The following is a 21,950-nucleotide window of genomic DNA, read 5'->3' as shown; positions in this document are numbered from 1 at the left end:
TGTTCCCCCAGGCTGCTGCTGCAAACCTTCCTCCCTCCCATCTGATGATGAAGGGCTCTGCAGAGCTCCTGGAGGATGGCAAGAGGTCAACCAGACCCCAATGCCCCCAGGGAGCATTTCCTGTTGTTTCGGGCAAATAATTGAAATTATTTTGCTCTCCAGGAAAACCACATCATCCTTCCTTTTGTGCATCATCATTTTACCAACCACTGACATTTAAACACCCCCAGAGCACACGAAGATGAAGGAAACATCTACCTTTGGTGAATCACTGGAAGGAAGTGCCATCAAAAGAAGTGCCCCTCATCCCATCCCTCCCTGCCCTTGTCCCCAGTCCCTCCCCAGCTTTCCTGGAGCCCCTTCAGGCACTGGAAGGTGCTCTAAGGTCTCCCCATTGCAGCCTTCTCTTCTCCAGCCTCAACACCCCCAACTCTCTCAGCCTGGCTCCAGAGCAGAGCTGCTCCAGCCCTCCCAGCAGCTCCAGGGCCTCCTCTGGACTCACTCCAACACCTCCACCTCCTTCTGGGCTCGAGGACCCCAGAACTGGACCCAGCACTGCAGGGGGGTCTCAGCAGAGCAGAGCAGAGGGGGACAATCCCCTCCCTGTCCCTGGTGGCCACGCTGCTGGGGATGCAGCCCAGGACAGGGGGGGTTTCAGGGCTGCAGCTCCTGTTGAGCTTCTCCTCACCCAACACCCCCAAATCCTTCTCCTCAGGGCTGCTCTCACCCCATTCTCCACCCACCCTCTATTCATTTTTGGGACAAACACCCGTGGTTCCTGCAGTCCTGGGGGACTCAGACCACAAACTGTCCCCCAAATCCCTTTTTCTCCGTGCCCATCCATGTCCTGCTCCATCTCTGCCTCACTTGGTTTCCTACACGCCTGCTGGTGCTCCACAAAGAAGCAGCCAACTCATTTTACATTAAAAAAAAAAACAAAAAAACAACCTAAAACCAACTGAAAGCCTCAACCCTGATGTGATCCAGCACCCAAAGCTCCATCCCCACTCAGCAGCTCCAGCAAACACAGCTGCCCACCCATGATGCCAGCAGTGGGGGGACAGGGACAAGGCTGTCTTTTGCCCAGGTCCCTGCTCTGGCATCTCTAGGATGTGCTGGTGGGATGGGCTGGGGGCTCCTGGCACCTCAAGCCATATCCAAGTTGCTGGATCCTGCTGGTGATGTGGGGCAGGAGCAAGGGGTCCCCAGCTCTCCCCAGGAGCAAACATCCCCTTGGCCACCAGTGTCCCTTCAGGTCCCCACTTCAGGACCCCCATTCCTAACCTTAGGAGCACAAAATGGTTGGGGTTGGGATGGACCTTTAAAGTCTAAACCCCTTGCAGTGAGCAGGGACATCTCCAACCAGGGAATCCTGTCCAAGCTGACCTGGAATGTTTCCAGGGATGGGATATTTCCCTCCCTGGCTTTTGGTGGCAATGTTCCAACCTCCAGTGAGCAGCACTGGGAGAGGGAGGGATCTGTGGGAGAGGGAACCGAGATGTGGCACTGACCTCTAGTGACAAAGTGTTGTCCCCATCCTCTGCTGTGCGATGGGGAAAAAGGATGGGGGGATGAGCAGGGATGTGGGAATGCTGCTCAAACCTGCTGAATGGTCTCCCAGGGTAAGAGGAGTATTCCCACACTCTGGAAAGTTGGAAGTCTCAGCTCCAGGGGGTGCTGAGACATCTCAGAGAAGCAAGAAGATGAGAAGGGTTGGAGCAGATGGGCCTTGGGGGCCCTTCCCACCTGACATTCCGTGGCTCCTTCAGCTGCAGAGTATTCCTGGAGGAATGAATCCATCCCAGCTACCCCATCCTGGGCCACCACCCTAAGGCAGATGCAGAGTGATTGCACTTGAGTTAGGATTTATTGAAACCATCAACAATGAGCCCAGATTTCACACCTCACCTGCACTGAACCAGGACAGTGATGCCCTAACAGCAGCTGTGGCATCCTCAGGGACACATCAAATGGGTCCAAGTTGCACCAGGGGAGGTTTGGGTTAAATATTAGGGAAAATTTCTTCACTGAAAGAGTGGTGAAACATTGGAACAGGTTGCCCAGGGAGGTGGTGGAGTTGCCATCCCTTGGGGTGTTCAGAAAACAGGGAAGAGGTGGCACTCTGGGAGATGATTTAGTGGTTAAGGTGGTGTAGGACTGATGGCTGGATGGGATAAAGGGCTTTTCCAACCATGAGGATTCCTTGATTTTCTGCTGGGAAACACATGATGTCCAGCTTGTGGAGCCCAGCAGCCTGAAGACCTCCAGCAGAGGAATTTGGGATCTGTTCTCTCCCTTCCCTGGGGATCACAGGGCTGCCTGGCAGGCTCCCATCTGCATGTGACAGTTTAGTACATGAAATGCACACTTTTTGGCTCAAAGCCTGTCATTAAGGCCCAAAATGGCCTGTTTCAATTAAAGGCTTCAAGGAGAGCCCAGGATTAATGGTCTATTTCTGGGCATTTCAAAATACTCCCAAACCAGATGGGCTGCTTGCAGGCTGAGAAATAGAGACTTTACAATGCTCACAGCAGCTCCTCACCATCAATTTTTCCCCAATAAATCCAGAGCCATAAGGAGGAGGATCTGACCCTTCCAGTTCTGTGGAAGGGAGCAGATCATAGAATCCTAGAATCGACTCGGTTGGAAGGGACCTCAGAGATCATCAAGTCCAACCCTTGATCCACTCCCACTGCAGTTCCCAGCCCATGGCACTCAGTGCCACATCCAGGCTCTAATGTTTAATTAGATGTTAGATGTTTAATGAAGATGGTGGGAAGATCATCCTGGAATGGTTGAGATTCCCAAGCTCCCCCTATACACACAGAACCCACATCCCATGCTGGCTGGCAGGCTGAGGTCCTCCAGCAAGGAATGTCAGACTTTTGTTGTCCCCAGGAGATGGGCAGAAGCTGGACAGCCACTTCTCCAGGTCCTGCATCTCCCTACCTAGAGATAGGTGAAGCAACTCCACCCTACCCCAAAAGGCTCCATCCCCATCCTTGCCCTGCCCTTCATCTCCCTCCCCTCATTTCCTCATCTCTTTGCAGCCCTCTCTCCCAGCTCAGAAGGCACCAACCTCACTGCTGTCACCAAGAGGCAAGAAAAATTGAGGCTACAAATAAACCCCTGGGCTTGGGACCAAGAAAATGTCAACACTGAGCAAAGCCATCTCCCAACCTGCCTGCCCTGGGGATTTGCTGGCAGATTTTTAGCCCAGCTCTTCAGGGGCTGTTGTGATGAGCTGAGCTTTTGGAATAAACCCCCCCACCCTCCCAAAAAAAAATGCAGATGCTCACAAATTCAATTCACAAGTCAGGTGTAAACAGAGGTGGGTGTCAGTCCAAGCAGCCCTGGAGCTGGGGGGCATGCACAGTGTGAGAGCAGTGATGCAAGCACCTGCAGCAAGAAATGTGCTTTTTATCCTGAAATCACTCACCCCTTCCTGCTCAGGGGCAACCAAAGTATCTGGATGAGACACACAGAAACTACAGAGCAGGGCTGTGCTGACTCCACTGTTTCCAGAGACTGTTTGAGGTCACTGTCTCTCCCCCAGCTCAGTTCAGGGGGAGCTGAGCTCCCTTGCAGCATCCTCCTTGCAGATCTTGCTGTGAAATGCAACCCCAAGAGCAGCCAGGAAGGACAAGTTGTGGGGTGTAGGGACACATTTCTGACACCAGAAACAACAACCACTGCAGAACACCCCACACATGGCAGCAGGGAGCTCAGGCTGAGCCTTTGGGCCTCTTTGAATCCTTTCCTCAGTAATTCTGAGCTGAAAGCACTCCTCTTTTTGGTGCAAAGGCTTCACTGAGGGCTGGGGAAGAGGGTTTTTTTGGGGCACTGTCCTGCATCTTTCAGCCCCCAGCTCTCACAGCTCACTGTGTCTCTTCCCCTGCTTCTCCCTTGCTGCCAGCCTCGGGGCTGTGCCCCGCAGGTCCCTCCCAGGAGATCCCACTTTCTCTGCCTTGATGTCCTGGAATGGTTTCTCCTGGATGGCAGTGTCCCCTCCTGGGCTTTGGGGTGGGTGCTGAGCTGGCATCTCCTTGGGGTGCTGGGACACACGGAGGGAGAGTTCAGGCATGGTCATCTCCATCATCTGGAGGAAGTCGTAAGCAGGGAGAGGTGGTTTCCAGTCTTCCTCTGACAAGGTCCCTGAGAAGCAAACACAGCCCCAGGTTAATAAATTATTCTTTATTATGCAGCCCCATTCCCTGGTCATTTCCCTTTCAGTGGAATTATGGCTCTTTTTTTGCCTTCCCAGGGAATGCAGAATTAAAGAAGGAGGAGGTTGTGGTGGTGGCCCAGCCCTTGGCCAGGCAGGGAGCTGCTCAGCCATCATCACACCCTCCAGACTCTTCTCAGGGGTGTCCAGTGATGGGACAAGGGGCAATGGGTGCAAGCTGGAGGTAGGAGGTTCTGCAGAAACAGAAGGAAAAGCTTTTGCACTGTGAGGATGGGGGAATACTGGAGGAGGCTGGCAGTGAGGACATGGAATCTCCTTCTCTGGAAGGACATCCAGCCCCCACCTGGATCACAGAATCATAGAATTGGCTGGGTTGGAAGGGACCTCAGAGATCATCAAGTCCAACCCTTGATCCACTCCCACTGCAGTTCCCAGCCCATGGCACTCAGTGCCACATCCAGGCTCTTTGGAAAGATCTCCAGACACGGAGAATCCACTACTTCCCTGGGCAGCCCATTCCAATGCCTGAGCACCCTCTCCAGAAAGAAATTCTTTCTCATCTCCAACCTAAACCTCCCCTGGCACAACTTGAGACCCTGCCCTCTTGTCTTGCTGAGAGTTGCCTGGGAAAAGAGACCAACCCCCCCCTGGCTCCAACCTCCTTTCAGGGAGTTGGAGAGAGTGATGAGGTCTCCCCTGAGCCTCCTCTTCTCCTGCCTGAACTGGGTTGTTCTCCAGGCTGTTCTGGGTGACCTGCATTAGGTGATCCTGCTCTGGCAGGGGGCTGGGACTGGATGATCTTTCAAGGTCCCTTCCAAGCCCTAAGATTCTGTGATTCCTGAGGTCCCCACCTAGAGACCTCCAATAGCAGTGGGATGGGAAGAGGTGTGTGTGGGGGGATGGTTGGCTCATGGGGTTCTCCCAGTGATTACTGGGTCAGAAATGGTGCCTCCACATCCTCTCCACCCTGTTTCTGGAAATGTTGGCTTTGAAATGCTCATTTGAAAACTGTCAAAGGTGAAGTAGAGTCACCTCATGGCCTCTCTGAACCCTGGAGCAGGCTGGCAGCCAGAAATTCTGATCTAATGGGAGGTGTCCCTGCCCATACAGGGGGGTTGAAACCAGATGATCTTTAAGGTCCCTCCCAACACAAACCATTCCATGATTCTATGAATTCCCAAGATCTCTGTGGCATTCAGGGAACAATTCTGTAACCTTCCTCCAAAGCTTCACTGGGCTGATCAAAGCCCAACCCAGTGAGAAGCTTCATGGTACCAACCAACCCTTTATATCCTAAAGACCACAGCAAAGCTCCAGCTTCCTTATCCTCTCCCATCCAAAAAAACCCCAACATTGGTAGGCACCTAAAGAGCAGCAATTTTTTTATGCTGACAACCAGGAGACAGGAGATTTTTTTATTATTATTATTAGCAAGCTGTGTTTCAGAAACTCTGTTTCACAGCAACTGGGGAGCAGAGCCAGGTTTGGGGCAGAGATGGTGATTCCCAACCCTTCACGCTTGGTTTTTGAACATTAAACAGCCCCAAAGCAACAACTTGTGAGTGTGGGTACTGTCTCCTGCCTGGACTATTTGTACTTCTCCAACTCTTAACAAGCACAGCTACTTTTTCCATCATTAAATTCCAGGGCAAACAATTTATGGCATGTAGCATCTTCCCATAAACAGCCCGGAGCTCCGAGTGCCAGCTTAGGAACGTTACCACTGTCTGTCCACTTACTGCTGGGAATCTCCAGTCCTGCTTTTACCTTCTCCACCCAAGACAAGATGTTCATTTCAGTCAGGGACTGCTCTGATGGGAACCTGAATACCTGACCCCCAGCATGAAGGTTGACCCAGACAAGAAGGGGCAGAGAAGGCACGGTGCCAAAGTAGACCTTCAGGACCCCGCGTCCCACTGGAGTCTTCTTCCTGAAGGGAGAAGAGGAAATTCCATTTATTCCTTGGTGGTTTGGCAGCACAAAAGGACTGAGAAAGTATCCAAACCCTCACACCACATCCAGGCTTGCCTAGAGGACACCTGGAGAAGCTCACCACCCAATTTTTATAACCTCATTTCTTTAAGTGAGCCGTGGTGGTGAGGGAACGGTCAAGGGATTAGATGTGGAAAGAAATCCTTGAGGAGGGGAAAACTCTGGAGGAGGTTATGAAATGTTCCCCACCATCAATTTTAAAGAAAAGGTGAGACAGGAGCAGGACAGGTCCTGCAGATCCTGTTTGCAGAAGAGCCACCAGCTCCCTCCAGCCCAGCTGCTGCCACCACCCCCTGGCTGCAGCCAATCTGCAGGGGATGGAAAGGCAGAAGCTGATCAGATGTGTTCAGGAGATCCAACCCCTGGAGAGGTGCTGAGTGCTTCCCCACAGCCTGAGGAGCTGGGTAGGAACTTCCCCAAGTGACACTGAGAGAGGCAGGGGACACTGGGACAGAGGGACAGCAATCCCATGGAGATGCTGTGTCCCTCCAGCACCATTTTCAGGCTGCTTGAGGGCTGAGCTGGCTCTTGCCAGGGCCATGGGATCTCCTTTCTGTAACAAGGCTACTCTTACCCAGCCAAAGGCCACTTTTATAGAATCACAGATTAATCTGGGTGGGAAGGGAGGGTTTAAAGGTCATCCCTGCAGTGAGCAGGGACATCTCCAACCAGATCAGGTTGCTCAGAGACACATCCAACCTGACCTGGAATAATCCCAGGGATAGGGCATCACCTAACTCTCTGGGCAACCTGGGCTAGGGCTTCCTCACCCTCAGTGTAAAACATTTCTTCCTTTTATCTACTCTGAATCCAACCTCTTGTAGCTTAAAACCTCTCATCCTCTCACTACAAGACCTTTTTTTTTTTCTGTTGTTGTGGCAATGTCCTTTTGCTCTGCCAAAGCCCAGCTCCTCCTTTCTGAGGAAGGGAAAGCAAAGGCAGACGTGTAGGTGGGGAAGTTCCAGGGGCTCTCATGTCTGGTGCATTACTGGCAAACAAACTGTCCTCCCCTCTTTGCAAACATGTGCCTTCCCCCTTAGCTAAAAACTTCAGCCCACGCTGCCAGGCACTTCCCAGACTTCAAAGCAAGTTGTGATTAAGACACTGAGGTGGCTCTGGGCTGGGGCAAAACAAACAAGAAGCTAAAAATTGGAAAGGCCAGCTAGGCAGGGGAGGATTGGGGAAAAAAAAGAAAAAAATCCCCTCTCCTACATCTTTCTATTTCTTAGCTCCTGGATTAATTTGGGTTCTTTAATATTTTTAAGGCTCACAGGGCTTTTTTGTTGGCTGTCCTTTCTTCTGAAAACTTTATTCCTCCCAGAGAATAATCTGTAAAAGGGAAAAATCACCCTAAGACACTCCAGGAAGGCAAATTTACTTTTTTCTCCTACATAGAATCATAGAATCACAGAATCCTAGGGGTTGGAAGGGACCTCGAAAGATCATCTAGTCCAACCCCCCCTGCCAGAGCAGGGCCACCTAGAGCACTTCGCATAGGAACGTGTCCAGGCGGGTTTTGAATGTCTCCAGTGAAGGAGACTCCACGACCCCCCTGGGCAGCCTGTTCCAGGGCTCTGTCACCCTTACAGGAAAAAAATTCCCTCGAATATTCAACTTGAACCTCCTGTGCTCCAATTTACACCCATTACCCCTTGTCCTATCACTGGTCACCACTGAGAAGAGCCTAACTCCATCTCCCTGACACTCACCCCTTACATATTTGAAAACATTGATGAGGTCACCCCTCAGTCTCCTTTTCTCCAAACTAAAGAGACCCAGCTCCCTCAGCCTTTCCTCATAAGGGAGATGTTCCACTCCCTTAATCATCTTAGTAGCTCTGCACTGGACTCTTTCAAGCACTTCCCTGTCCTTCTTGAACTGAGGGGCCCAGAACTGGACACAATACTCCAGGTGCGGCCTCACCAATGCAGAATAGAGGGGGAGGAGAACCTCTCTTGACCTACTAACCACCCCCTTTCTAATGCACCCCAGGATGCCATTGGCCTTCTTGGCCACAAGGGCACATTGCTGGCTCATGGTCATGCTCTTGTCTACCAGGACCCCCAGGTCTCTTTCACCTACACTGCTCTCCAGCAGGTCAGCCCCCAACCTATACTGGGACATCGTGTTGTTCTTCCCCAAATGCAAAACTCTACACTTCCCCTTGTTGAATTTCATCATGTTTCTCTCTGCCCAACTCTCCAGCCTGTCTAAGTCTCTCTGAATGGCAGCACAGCCTTCTGGTGTGTCAGCCACTCCTCCCAGCTTAAATAAGACCAGAGCCAGGGGCAAGCTCCCCTGCAATATCTCAGAGAACATTTGACTCTACTGAAAATCCTTTTTGCAACCAATTAAGCACTTACTAATTTTACTTGGGAGTGCAGTTTTGCAGCTGCTCACAAGAGAGACTGAATGATTGCTAAATGGCTTGACCTCCCAGCTCAGGATGACTTCAGACCAAATAATCACATTACCAGCTAGCTGGTGCCTTCAGTCATTGCAGGCTGGGGTTTTCTTGCCCTGAGATGTCAAGAATGAGCTAACAGAAAAAAGGAAAGAGGTTTTTACACACTTACAAGTTCAACCAGCAAGCCACAAATGCTTGCTGGGTTTTTTTTTTTGCCAGGTTCAGCATTTCTTTGCTTTCCACTTGCCCAATGTCACCATCACTGAAGAAGATGAGGAAAGGTTTTCTGAGCTGCAAGTAGCTGGGCAGATTCTGCACGATGATTTCTGGCTGCAAGACATCAAAGCAAGGAGTTGGGATTTAAGGGAAGGAGAGAAGAGGACAAAATTAAGACTTTCTGTCCCTAAAGCAAGGCTGGAGGCTCCACAAGCAGCTGGAAAAGAAGTGTGGGTGCTGGGATCTTGGTGAACATTGGAGGTGCCCATCAGGGGATGTGACTGAAGGAGCAGCTGTGTGCTCTGAGATGATGGCTGGGAGCAAAGAAAGCAGAAGCAAGGCCAGCTCATCCCAGCTCCATGTTTTCTGGCTACAACCTGTCCCTGAAAGGCAGGAGCAAGGAGCAGGGAGCATCCCCTGCCAAAACCAAGTCACCCAGGAGTGGGTTTTTGGCCATGAGCACAAGCCAAGCCACCAAGTCCCAGGGTTTCCCTCCCAAGAGACCAGACACCAAAGAGCAGATTTCTCTCCAGACCCTCTGATCCAAGCCATAAAATTTCCAAACAGATGTAACTCAGTGTGATGGAAGTAATGAGCAAACACTTTTACCTTGCACAGCTCCCCACTGCCACCAGCCCTTCCAGAAACGACCAAAAAGGACAAAAAAAAAAAGGACAATTTTTTTGTTTTTTTTTTTTGAAACTTACAAAAAGATCCAGCAGTTCATATCTGATCATCTGCACCATGTCCCTTGTGCTCTGTTTGGATAAAGTGATGCCTTCCACACTCCCACCTCTGCTCCTGGCAAGGAGGAGGGCTGGGGGAGACACGGAGTATTTATGGGATCTGGAAAACCATGGAATCACAGAATGGTTACAGTTGGAAGGGACCTTCATGATCACCCAGTCCCAAACCCCCTGAGTGGGCAGGAACACCTCCCACTAGATCAGGGTGCTCAAAGCCCCATCCATCCTGCCCTTCAACACTGCCAGGGATGGAGCTTCCAAACTTCCCTGGGAATGGAGAGGGTGACAAGGACTGGCTGGGGGATGTGGCACACACCTGAGCTGGCAGCTCCAAGGGGAAAAGGGGGGACAGGGATGGAAAGGAGGGAGAAGCTGCTGTCAGAAGCACAAGTGGGAGGAAAGGGTCACCTCCCCCATTATCCCCTCTCCAGCTGCTGTATGGTCCTGATTTGATGGGGAGAGATGGGGCTGACTTGTTCCCTTGTCCCTTTTGGAAGCCAAATGCTTACCCACCTTGTACCAGGCACTAAACCCAAGCAACACTTTCTGCTGCAAAAAGCTAAATAACAGGGAAGACCCAGACTGGCACCATCTGAACTATTTGCTGGTATTTCTCTTTCATTTTCCCAGCTCAAGGTGGGTGGTGCTCACCCAGTGCTTTCCCCTTTTTGCCAAGGCAAAGAGAAAAGTCTTTGACTCCATCTGAGGGACACCAACCCACACCAGATAAACCTCTGATTTTTTTGGCTTGATAAACTGATTTTTGGCTTGGTGAGCACAGAGGGAAGTCCAGCCCCACAGCAGAGCATCACCCACACAGCAGGAACACATGGAGAAACCAACTCCTCCTCTGTTCCCCAAAACTTCTCCTGGTTAAGAGGGTTCAAGGCTATTTAAAGAAAAGCTGAGAAGGTGGGAAGAGCCAAAGAGGAGAAGTCAGAGCAATGAGAAGGCAGAGAGTACACTGAGAGGGGAAAGCAATTTTCTGGAAGTTTGAGGAACTTGAGTCCTGAAGGCTCCAGAGGTCAGTGCCCAGAAGAAGGGAAGGATGGAGGAAGTCAGCTGCCTGGAGGGTGATTTTGGAGGTGTCAGGAGTTTTATTTTACAAAGGCTGTGCCACTAGAATTGCTGGGGAAGCAAGGGAGGTGCAAGGACATCTGGGGTGAGGAGTTGGAAAGCCTTTGATTCCTTCCTCAAAAGGAATTTGCCCAGATTTCTGAGCTGCACCACTCAAGGTTGAGCTTCTGGTCGTGGCTGGGAATCTTCTGATCTATTAGGAAGGTTCTCCCCTTTCCTCTCTTCTGGTTTTCAATTTAACCTGTATTTGCAACCAATTAACAATGATAAAACCTTAGAAAATGTTTCAATTCAGGGCTTTTTAACTTAAGAGTTTGGGTTGGGAGGAACCTTAAAACTCATCTAATTCCAACCCTGTTCCCTGCCATGCCCAGGGACACCTCCCACCAGCCCAGGTTGCTCCAAGCCCCATCCAACCTGGGCTGAGACACTGCCAGGGATGGGGCAGCCACAGCTTCTCTGGGAAACCTGGCACAGGGGCTCAGCACCCTCAAATTAAACAATTTCTTCCTCACATCTCATCTCCATCTCCCCTCTTGCAGTTTGAACTCATTCCCCCTCATCCCATCCCTCCCTGCCCTTGTCCCCAGTCCCTCCCCAGCTTTCCTGGAGCCCCTTCAGGCACTGGAAGGTGCTCTAAGGTCTCCCCATTGCAGCCTTCTCTTCTCCAGCCTCAACACCCCCAACTCTCTCAGCCTGGCTCCAGAGCAGAGCTGCTCCAGCCCTCCCAGCAGCTCCAGGGCCTCCTCTGGACTCCAAATTCTCAAACACTCAGAGGTCTTGCAGAGCCCCCATGGGTTGATGACTTCTGGCTGGTAGCTTGGGCTTTTCCCTAGGGACTCTTGCTCCCCATCTCTAAATAGATCAACATGTTCAGCAGCCTCTGATAAGGAAGTTTTTTACCTACTGACAGAAACCCAACAAATTCCCCATCTAATAGCTCAAGTCTGCCATGAAATCACTTCTCATCTTACCAGTACCAAGAGGTTGCATTGTTGCTCATGACAGCTTTCTATTTATATAGCAGGTAACATGAGACCTGCATTTAAATCAAAAACATCTGCAAACAAATCCTTGGCAGGAACCTGTGACACCCAGCTATTTGAGAAATAAATAATTACTTCATTCAAAGCAATTCTTCCTTAACACTTGGTTTGGTTTTTTTCATCAGTTACCAACTGAGCAGGTGCTTGCTGAGCAAACAGTTTTGCTAATCACATTCTTTGGGTGGTTTTTAGACCTTTTTTTTTTTTTTTCCTTTGGAAAGAAGACTCAGATTCCAGTGACCGGGGAGCCACTAAGAGTTCCTCCTTGAGCATTTAGCAGAAGTGAGCCTGGCTCTTGCAGAAGGAATTCCTGTAAGTGTTTACTTTCAACTTACAGCTGTGAAGATCACCAGCTACTGTAGCTTCTCCCACAAATCACAGCCAAAATCCAAACTTGGCAGAAGGAATATCAATATAAACTGTATTAGTTATATCAACTCAATGGGAGCAGGCTGGAGGCTGTGGCTGGAGCAGGAGGATGGAGGGGCTGAGACACCTCAGGGTTTTTCTAAGATCTCAGAAGTTATTCTAAGTTTTGTAAGAGGACCCTGTCCTCTGGTTTTTTCCCCTTCTATGAGTGGGGGAAAAAAGGCTTTCAGCTCAGAGGGTCAGGTTATTAAGTGTATTGCTGTTGGTTGGGACTTCTGTCCCTGCCACCTCCCTCCCCAGTTTTCCCCCCCCCTGCTCTGAACCTGGCACTGCTTCATTTTTAGGACTCAAGCATGGCTGGTGATGAGCAGGGAGATCCCACCAAGATATCTACATCATCCTCCTCCCTGCACACCACAAAAATGCCCATGTCTCACCAGGCAAGCTAGAGATGTGGCACATCTGTAAGAAAGTCATAAAAGCATTCCTGGCTGTTAAAGCCACACCTGGAAAACTGGCCAAGGGCTCTGTGGGATTGTTATCTCTACCTTTATAGCTAATTCCTGATGGAAATGAGCTGCCAGGACAAGATGAAGACCTCCCCTGGATCTAGGTGCATTTATAGGCCCTGAAACATCTCTCAGGGTTTAATCCAGAGCACTTTGCCCCTGTCTTAATGGCACAGTTAAGTGCCTGGAGTGCTCAGATCCCATTAGCTCCAGTTTGGCTTCAAGTCAGGGCTGGAAGTGATGCTCTTATTAAACCAGGAACTGAGCAAGAAAGCCTTGGCTTCACCTTTCCCATATTCACAGGAGGAAAACTGCTGCTTCCAGCACTCCTCCTGCAGAAACCTCTCCAGAGCTCTGTCTGGAAATGGTGCTGAAGTCTTGCTCTGGCCAAGAGGAGGGAAAAAGCTTTCAAGAAAAGAAGATTCATGGGATGATTAACTGCTGAAAAGACAAGAGGTGGGTTCTACCCCATCCTTGGCAGCTGGAAACATCTCAGAGACAGACACCAGTGGGAAGTTGGGTAAGGCCAAGGGGATTTCATAGAATCATAGAATCGGCTGGGTTGGAAGGGACCTCAGAGATCATCAAGTCCAACCCTTGATCCACTCCCACTGCAGTTCCCAGCCCATGGGATGGGTGATGCTGGGGCTGTCCTGCTCAACATCAGCTGAAATGCTGCTGCTCCCGGGGTGGGCATAGGGCAGGGATGCAGGACACGTCCCTCCTGGAATTTTGGGCAGCAGGCAAAGCCCGGTTGTGCTGCTGGGGGAGGTGGGAAAGTGGGACCTGGAAGTGAAACTGAAACTCTCGGGGAAGTGGCAGAAAATGGGGAAAAAAAACCCAAAAAACAAAAAAACTCAGCGAGGCAAAGCACACTGGGATGTGCCTTGAGGTCCATGTGTTTCCCACCTCTCCTGATGGTCCTGGAGAAGGATCATAGAATCATAGAATTGGCTGGGTTGGAAGGGACCTCAGAGATCATCAAGTCCAACCCTTGATCCACTCCCACTGCAGTTCCCAGCCCATGGCACTCAGTGCCACATCCAGGCTCTTTGGAAATATCTCCAGACACGGAGAATCCACTACTTCCCTGGGCAGCCCATTCCAATGCCTGATCACCCTCTCCAGAAAGAAATTCTTTCTCATCTCCAACCTAAACCTCCCCTGGCACAACTTGAGACCCTGCCCTCTTGTCTTGCTGAGAGTTGCCTGGGAAAAGAGCCCAACCCCCCCTGGCTCCAACCTCCTTTCAGGGAGTTGGAGAGAGTGATGAGGTCTCCCCTGAGCCTCCTCTTCTCCAGCCTCAACACCCCAGCTCCCTCAGCCCTTCCTCACAGGAATTCTGCTGGATCCCTTCACAGCCTCCTTGCTCTTCTCTGGACCTGCTCCAGCACCTCAATCTCCTTCCTGAGCTGAGGGGCCCAGAACTGGACACAGGAACTCAAGCTGTGGCCTCACCAGGGCTGAGCACAGGGGCAAATTTAACACCTTTCCCAGTGCTGCAGAAAGGCCACCTGCTCCACACCAAGCAGCTCCATGGAAAACCAGCATTTATTTTAAGACTTTCAAAGCATTTTCCAGCACCCAGACACCATGACCCCTGCAAGGAGTCCCAAGCAGCCTCTCTTTTGGCTGCTTTCAGCAGCAACCATCAGAGCAAGACTCCCATTCCCAGCCCTGGCTTTGCAGCAATCCCCTTGCACTCCCCTTGCCCATCCCCAGCTCAGCAGACACTTTTGGAGCATCAGTGTAGGGAAGAGGAGAGGAGAAGGTGAAGGGACTGCAGGAAGAAGACCAGGAACAATTTGCCACTTCTTCCTGATGGAAGGAGAAGGGCAGAACTGTTTGTTGGGGTTTTTTTTCCTGGCACACCAAGCAGCCTCTCTTTTGGCTGCTCTCAGCAGCAACCATCAGGGCAACAATCCCATTCCCAGCCCTGGCTTTGCAGCAATCCCCTTGCCCATCCCCAGCTCAGCAGACACTTTGGGAGCATCAGTGTAGGGAAGAGGAGAGGAGAAGGTGAAGGGACTGCAGGAAGAAGACCAGGAACAATTTGCCACTTCTTCCTGATGGAAGGAGAAGGGCAGAACAGTTTTTTGGGTTGTTTTTTTTTCTGGCAGACTGATCCCTGCTCAAGGGCATTATTTTTCCATCCTGTCTTTGCTGCCATGAAAGTTTGTAGGATCCTGTTTGTAGGAGGAACCCAACAGATGTATGGAGGGGGTTGGCACATTTGGAGGACTGGAAATACCCAGAGTGAACTGGAACAGCAGGAAAGGAGATGATGGTCCCCTGCAACAGGGTTAAATGAGTTGCCCAGGGTTAGGTTGTCTATCAGTGGCAGTCAGGGCTACCTCACCCTTGGGCTCAGTAGTCCTGACCAACCTCCCTCTACCAAACTAAAGTCAGTGCTTTGAGCTGGTGCTGAACCCTCAGTGTGGCCTCTGACTCTCCAAAGCAAAAGAGAAACAACTTACAAAGCCAAGGCATCATCTTCAAAATACATCCCCATCCTCACGTGGCCACTTAAGATGTTTCCTGCCTCTTCGAAAGCTTCCCTGGCTGTAAAAAAAACACCAAAAAAACAACAACAAAAAAATGAACAACAGGGATAGAAGTGTCAACTTCCTCCTGGAAATCAAGAAAATACCTTCTCACAGCAAACTGTCAGCTGGAAACAAAAGGATGAGCAGAGGCTGGTGAGAAATGGTTGTGTCTCACAGCCCCAGGCTATGGGAGGAGGAGTTGGCAGTGGCCCAAAGGATCAGAAGGAAAGTTCCTATTTATGAGAACAGAATTTGCTCTTTAACCACCAGCACTGAGCTTCCAGGATCTGCCCCACAGGGGCCCTGCTGGAAAATGAAATGTCTTTAAGGACCTAAAGTCCACAAGTGTTCTCAGACACAGGAGACCCATTATAAATCTAAATAGAAAACTTATATATCCCAAGGACCTTCTGGAGATGACAGATGATGACTTAATTGGAGTAGTGCTAAGTGCCCAGAAGATAAACCAACCTCTCCTCCAAGTGTCTTTTTGGCTTTATCCAGTTCCTCAGAGCAGGCAGGGTCTGTTCAGGGGCATCCAGCGTGGATGGGGAAGGTCAAAAAGCTGGATGCCTTGCAGACACATGAGGAGCTCAGCAAAAAACCCCCTGCTGGGGTTCACCCCTTGCCTTGTGGAGATGGGCAGGATGGGGAGGAAAGGCTGGGCTGGGGCTCTACTGATCCATCACAGCTGAATCCATCCCTGAGGAGAAGTTGAGAGCCCCAAAATGAATCATAAAACCTGCTGAGTTGGAAGGGACCCCTGAGGATCCTGGAGTCCAATTCCTGTCCCTGTGTAGGGCACCCCCAGGATCACCCCATGTGCCTGAGAGCATCATCCAAACCCTTCTGGAACTCAGGCAGGTTTGGGGCTGTGACCACTTCCCTGGGGAGCTTGTTCCAGTGCTCAGCTCTCCTCTGGGTGAAAAACCTTTTCCTGATACCTCACCTAAACCTCCCCTGATTCAGCTTCCTACCATCTTTGTAGGAATTGGTGCCAGTCCCATCTCTTCCCCTCCTGAGAAAGCCCCAGACTGCACTGAGCTTTCCTCTCAGCCACTTCTTCTCCAGACTGAGCAGAATGAAGCTGCCCCCAGAGCTGGTTTTATGCCCTTCCAGAAGATCCTTGCTTGCAGGCACCTGGATGGATGGATGGATGGATGGGAGAGGTGAGCTTGGTGAGAACATGAAATCAGAGTGTGTGAGCTGCTGAAACCCAGTCCCAGCTCAGACCAAGCCTGCTGCTGCCAAAGGGAGGGTGAAAACAGGGTGGATTTCAACACCACCAACCCCACCCCTTTCTATTGTGCAATTGAAAGCAACAAAAAAGGCACTTCTGACTTAAAGAGAGCGAGATATCACCCCTTGATGACATCTCTCTGGAGAAGTCAGGTTTTCCCAAGAGTTCAGGTTGCATCTGGGACACTGCTAGGACGTATGCTGCTTTCTCATTTGAATAAGATCTCATTCAGATACTATTTAGAGTCCCTCCTAACATTCCCTGTCACATCCCAGCTGGCCAGCCCAAGCTCTTGGGACTGGTGACTCAGACAGAAGATGGCTCACTCACTCCTGCTCACTTTTTGGTTCTTTGCTTCCTGCTTTCCAGCTACACTCCAAGCTGTATTTTCCATCTTGTTTCCCTGGAACCACAGGGACCACAAACCTTCTTTTATATTATGTTCTTTTCTAAATTGGAAGTTTGGACCCTTAAAGGGGTGGCTCATTGAGGCATTGAAGGGAACAACACACATACACCAAAGCTGGTGACACAGTTTGGCTGCTTTATCTTCAGATGGAGAGAAACCACTGTTGGAGGGGGTTGAAGTTGGTTTCCAGCTCTTTGGTCACTTGATTTTATCAGTCTTGAAAAAAAACAACCCAGAGCACCAGCTCATAAGGATCACCAAGAACTTCACCCACAAACCCCTTGTGAAATTGTCCATGTCCCAGCTCCTGGAGCTTGGGGACAGATCATCAGGCCAGAAGGCACTAAAGGACACAGCCTGATGTGGCAAGAGGAGGCTTTCCACAGTCATTTCCACAGCCATTTAATTGGAAACACTCACATGAGATGCTGAAGTGCTGCCCTGCAGCATCCCTGCCTGTAGGAATCCTTTCCTAAATCAAGACAACTGCAGAGTCCAGGCTTACCCTTGTCATCAGGGTCATCCCTGATCAGATTTTCCCCTCCCTATCACACTTCCAAATTTTTTGTACTCTGGGGAAGGTGTTAAGCTAGAGACAGGCATCAGCCCTCACTTCCCAACTGCTGGCACTGAGGGTTCTCTGAGCTCTGTGCTGGAAACCCCCACAGCCACACAGCTCCACTACAGACACTCAGAGCTCCCAAAGAAGCTATTGAAATATTTCCTGAAGAATTAGTGGCTCTGGCCAGCATGGTTTTAATTCCCCACAGGGCCTGATCATACACATACCTCCAGCTGGACCCCAGCTGCCTTCCCCAACAGCTGCTGGGACCTCCACAATCCCAGCTTCACACCAGGGTTTGGGAATGAGAAGGAATAAAGATCTGAGCACCACCCCTTATCCCTCCAGCAGAAGGCATCCCATGAAATCACAGATTCAGATGGGTTAGAAAAGTTCTTTAAAACCCAAGTCCAACCATTTCCCCAGCAGTGCCAAGGCCACCCCTGCCCCATGTCCCTCATCCCCACATCTCCAGGGCTCTGAAACCCCTCCAGGGATGATGGGGACTCCAGCCCTGCCCTGGGCAGCCTGGGCCAGGCCCTGACAACCCTTGCCAAGGAGAAATCCTTCCCCAGCTCCAACCTAAACCTCCCCTGGCACAACTTGAGGCTCTTTCCTCTTGTCCCATCCCTTGTTCCTTGGGAGCAGAGCCCGACCCCCCCTGGCTCCAACCTCCTCTCAGGGGGTTGCAGAGAGCCAGAAGGTCTCCCCTCAGCCTCCCTCTGCTCCAGGATCAACACCCCCAGCTCCCTCAGCTGCTCCTGGGCAGACTTCTGCTCCAGACCCTTCCCCAGCTCCATTCCCTTCTCTGGACACACTCCAGCCCCTCAATGTCCTTCTTGGCCTCAGGGGCCCAGAACTGAGCCCAGGATTTGGGGTGCAGCCTCCCCAGTGCCCAGCACAGGGGGATGATCCCTGCCCTGCTCCTGCTGCCCACACCAGGGATGGTCCCAGCCAGGATGCTGGTGGCCTTCTTGGCCCCCTGGGCACCCCCTGGCTCATGTTCAGCTGCTCTTGACCAACACCCCCAGGTCCTTTTCCCTCGGGCACTTCCCAGCCACTCTGTCCCCAGCCTGGAGCATTGCCTGGGCTTGGTGTGACCCAAGTGCAGGACCCAACCCTTGGCCATGCTGAACCTCATCCCATTGGCCTTGGCCCATTGACCCAGCCTGCCCAGGTCCCTCTGCAGAGCATCCCTACCCTCAGGCAGATCAACACTGCCACCCATCCTGGTGTCACCTGCAAAGGGACTGAGGGTGCCCCCAATCCCCTCATCCAGATCACTGGTGCAGACACCAAACAGAACTGTCCCCAGCACTGAGCCCTGGGGACACCACTTGTCACCAGCCACCACCTGGAGTTAACTCCACCAAGAACCATGACAAATGTGTCGTGACAAACCATACAAATAGGACTTCAGCTAATTGCTGTCCCCAGCCTTCTCCTTCCACTCTCCTGCCCCAAAGGATTTGGTGTGACAGGGGCAGGGGGGCTCCCAGCACGTGTTGCTTCCACCTCTTGATGCCACAGAAGCAGTTTGAAAATTCTCTGAATGCTCAGTAAACTTTTGGTGATTTTTTTTTTCTTTTGTGGCCTGCTAACTGTTTGAAAAGGAACAAAGCACCTGGAGTGCACATTCCCTGATGGCACGGGCCGGCGCATCATCCAGAACAACCTCAACTACCCCTTCAGCATCATCAGTTATGCCAATCACTTCTACCACACGGACTGGAGACGGTGAGGAAAACCAAACTGCTCCTTCTCACCCTCATCCCAGGGCTCTGCTCCCTGCCCAGCAAGCCATCAAGTTCCCCTCATCCAGATCACTGATGCAGACACCAAACAGAACTGTCCCCTGGGGACACCACTTGTCACCAGCCACCACCTGGAGTTAACTCCCTTCACCACAGCAGTTTGGACCCAGCCATCCAGTCATTTTTTTGGCCAGCAAAGGGCACACCCATGCAAGCCCTGAGCAGCCAGTTTCTCCAAGGGAACACTCTGGGAAGTGGCTTCAAGGACTTTACTAAAGTCCAGGCAAACAACACCCATAGCCTTTCCCTCCCCAAGCACATGGGTCCCCTTGTCCCAGGAGGAGATGAGGTTAGTCAGGCAGGACCTGCCTTTCATGAACCCATCTGACTGGCCCCGATCTCCTGGATGTCTTGTACTCATCTGCTCCATATCCCTGCCCAGCACAGGGGTCAGACTGAAAGCCCTGCACTTCCCTGCATCCTCCTTCTGGCCCTTCTTGTAGATGGGTGTCACATTTGCCAGTGAGACTGGGACCTCCCTGCTTAGACAGGACTGGAGGGAGTGTGGATCAGCTGGAAGGCAGGAGGGCTCTGCAGAGGGACCTGGACAGACTGGAGAGTTGGGCTGATCCCAATGGGATGAGGTTCAACATTCCAAGTGCCGGGTCCTGCACTTTGGCCACAACAACCCCATGGGGAGCTCCAGGCTGGGCACAGAGTGGCAGAAAGGGACCTGGGAGTCTGGATTGCCAGGAAGCTGAACATGAGCCAGCAGTGTGCCCAGGTGGCCAAGAAGGCCAATGGCATCCTGGGCTGGCTCAGGAACAGCGTGGCCAGCAGGTCCAGGGAAGGGATTCTGCCCCTGTGCTCAGCCCTGGTGAGGCCACAGCTTGAGTCCTGTGTCCAGTTCTGGGCCCCTCAGTTCAGGAAGGACATCGAGGTCCTACTACACAAGGCTAAGGCAAAGAAGGTGTTAAGTACCTCAGCTTTCTCCTCATCCTTTGTCAGGAAGCTTCCCCCTGCATCCACTCAAGGATGGAGATTCTCCTTCCTCTTCTTTTTATTGCTTTGTATTTATAGAAATGGTTTTTATTGTCTTTTCTGGCAGCAGACAGTTTTAAGTTCTAGATGGGCTTTGGCCCTTCTGATTTTCTCCCTGCATAACCCCATGGCATCCTTGTTGTCCTCCCTGCCCTCCAGCAGCACCTGGAACATCTCTTTGTGCCTTCTTTGCTTGGCTTACACCGATGCTGCCAAGCCCTGTGACACCACCAGAGCTTTGCAGAAGACAGGTTTAAACAATTTTTAAACAATTGCTCCACAATTCAGGACAGAGTTTTACTTCCAAGTATGCTTCCAGCTCCTGCATAGCAAACAAATTTCTCTCTTATAAGTTCTCAACATTTTCGGGAAAAACGCTCACTCAGTGCCCAAGTAAAAACCATTCACCTCTGGGTGATAAATCTGAATTATGATTTTTCTGACAAGCCTTTTAGCTCAGCCCCACTGAAGGGCTTCTTAACATAGTTCTGACTGCAAGTGTTGGATAAAACCCAGGGCTTTATTTAACTGGACATCTCGTTGCCCTGTTTCAGCTAACTAGAAATGGCAATGACACGGTGAGCAGCTGGTTCAGGCCAGAGCAGGAATTCTTGCCATGAGAAAACCAGTGGAAATTCCAAATAAGTCTGCAGGCTGATAAGAGCAGTGATGTGGTTTCCCTGACTCTGACTTGGGTTTGGTGCCAGAACAGCTGGCTCCAGTTTTCTCCTCCCTCAGGTCATTTTAGATGATGCTCCAACACCCCCCAGGTTACGGGTGGGGGAAGCATCAAATATTTCATCTCCCTTGGCATCTGCTGCTGAGTTTTACCCCAGACTGGATGCTGAGTGTGCCCCAAGGGAAGAGGCAACCTTGTGGGCTCCATGCAGAGCTTTCTGGAAACCTCCAAGACTCTTTGTTTGCCCAGAACAATAATTCACTTCTTCTCCAGAGGAAAAAGCCTGAGCTCACAGGGCCAGGCAGATGCAGACAGGTTTAGTCCATGAACCCCTCTGGCTGTCCCCTTGTTGTCCTGGGTCCTACCATGGGGCTAATCCAGGCTCCACTACTGCAGAGAGTGTAATAAAGAGGAGATTTTAGAGCTCAGTGGATGAAAAACAGGGAGAAATGGGCCAAACTTTAGAGATCAGTAAGATTTTCTGCTATATTTAAGACTCAGAGGAAGGCAGATGTATTCACTGTCATAGTGAACAAGTTTTCTGGTTGCTTCCAATCATTTTATTTTCTTCTTACCTCTGAGTACAGTGGATTTCTTCTGGAAAGGACCTTTAAAGGCCATTCAGACAAACTCCCTGCAGTACGCAGGGACCAGATCTCCAACCAGAACTCCAACCAGCTCAGGTTGCTCAGAGCCCCAGCCAACCTGACTTGGGATGTTCCCAGGGATGGGGCATCTCCCACCTCTCTGGGCAAAAAGAAAAAAATAAATCTGCTTTATATCTAGTCTAAATCTGCCCTCTTTGAGTCTAAAGCCACCACTCCTTGTCCTCTCACAAGAGGCCCCACTAAAAGGGCTGTAGCTTGGTTTGCATTTAACCAAAGCTTACAGCCACAACAGAGCTTCAGCATGAAAACTCAAGCCTGAAATATTGATCTTCACCAAGATGAGAAAAATCTCCCTTTTCTACCCCAGTGATTCCCTCAGGCTGCTGCTAACTGAGAGACCATGGGGTGGGAAGGTCCCAGTTCCCCCCTGGGGATTTGCCTGCAGCCTGACACGATGTTCCCTTTCCAGCCTGACTTTATTCCTTCCCCCTTGTTAAAATACTCAATGGTCACATGAAAAAACCACCCTAGCTCTCAAGTCCCTTTCCCTGCCTTTCAGCAAA

The 21,950-nt window shown here is 51.0% G+C and overlaps 1 protein-coding gene across 3 annotated transcripts in view; it reads right to left on the bottom strand.

The window, feature by feature from the left end:
* Nucleotides 1-2,760: 2,760 nt before the first annotated feature.
* The window catches only part of TXNDC16 (thioredoxin domain containing 16), a 50,762-nt gene continuing 31,572 nt past the window's right edge, over nucleotides 2,761-21,950 (bottom strand). For 2 of the 3 annotated variants that reach the window (XM_030452577.1, XM_030452576.1), the window contains 5 exons: nucleotides 15,026-15,110; nucleotides 9,509-9,647; nucleotides 8,755-8,915; nucleotides 5,926-6,116; nucleotides 2,761-4,155 (listed from right to left, as the gene is read on the bottom strand). In XM_030452577.1, coding sequence (XP_030308437.1) covers nucleotides 3,872-4,155; nucleotides 5,926-6,116; nucleotides 8,755-8,915; nucleotides 9,509-9,647; nucleotides 15,026-15,110 — 860 coding nt within the window. In that variant the 3' untranslated portion in view covers nucleotides 2,761-3,871. The remainder of the gene's footprint in view (nucleotides 4,156-5,925; nucleotides 6,117-8,754; nucleotides 8,916-9,508; nucleotides 9,648-15,025; nucleotides 15,111-21,950) is intronic. The other variant, XM_030452578.1, reaches the window with a different exon arrangement.

This window comes from Calypte anna, chromosome 5A, assembly GCF_003957555.1.
Source record: "Calypte anna isolate BGI_N300 chromosome 5A, bCalAnn1_v1.p, whole genome shotgun sequence".
NCBI classification, from domain to species: Eukaryota; Metazoa; Chordata; class Aves; order Apodiformes; family Trochilidae; genus Calypte; species Calypte anna.
The sequence above is the reverse complement of the archived record's forward strand: the minus strand, read 5'-3'. Positions and strand labels throughout refer to the sequence as shown.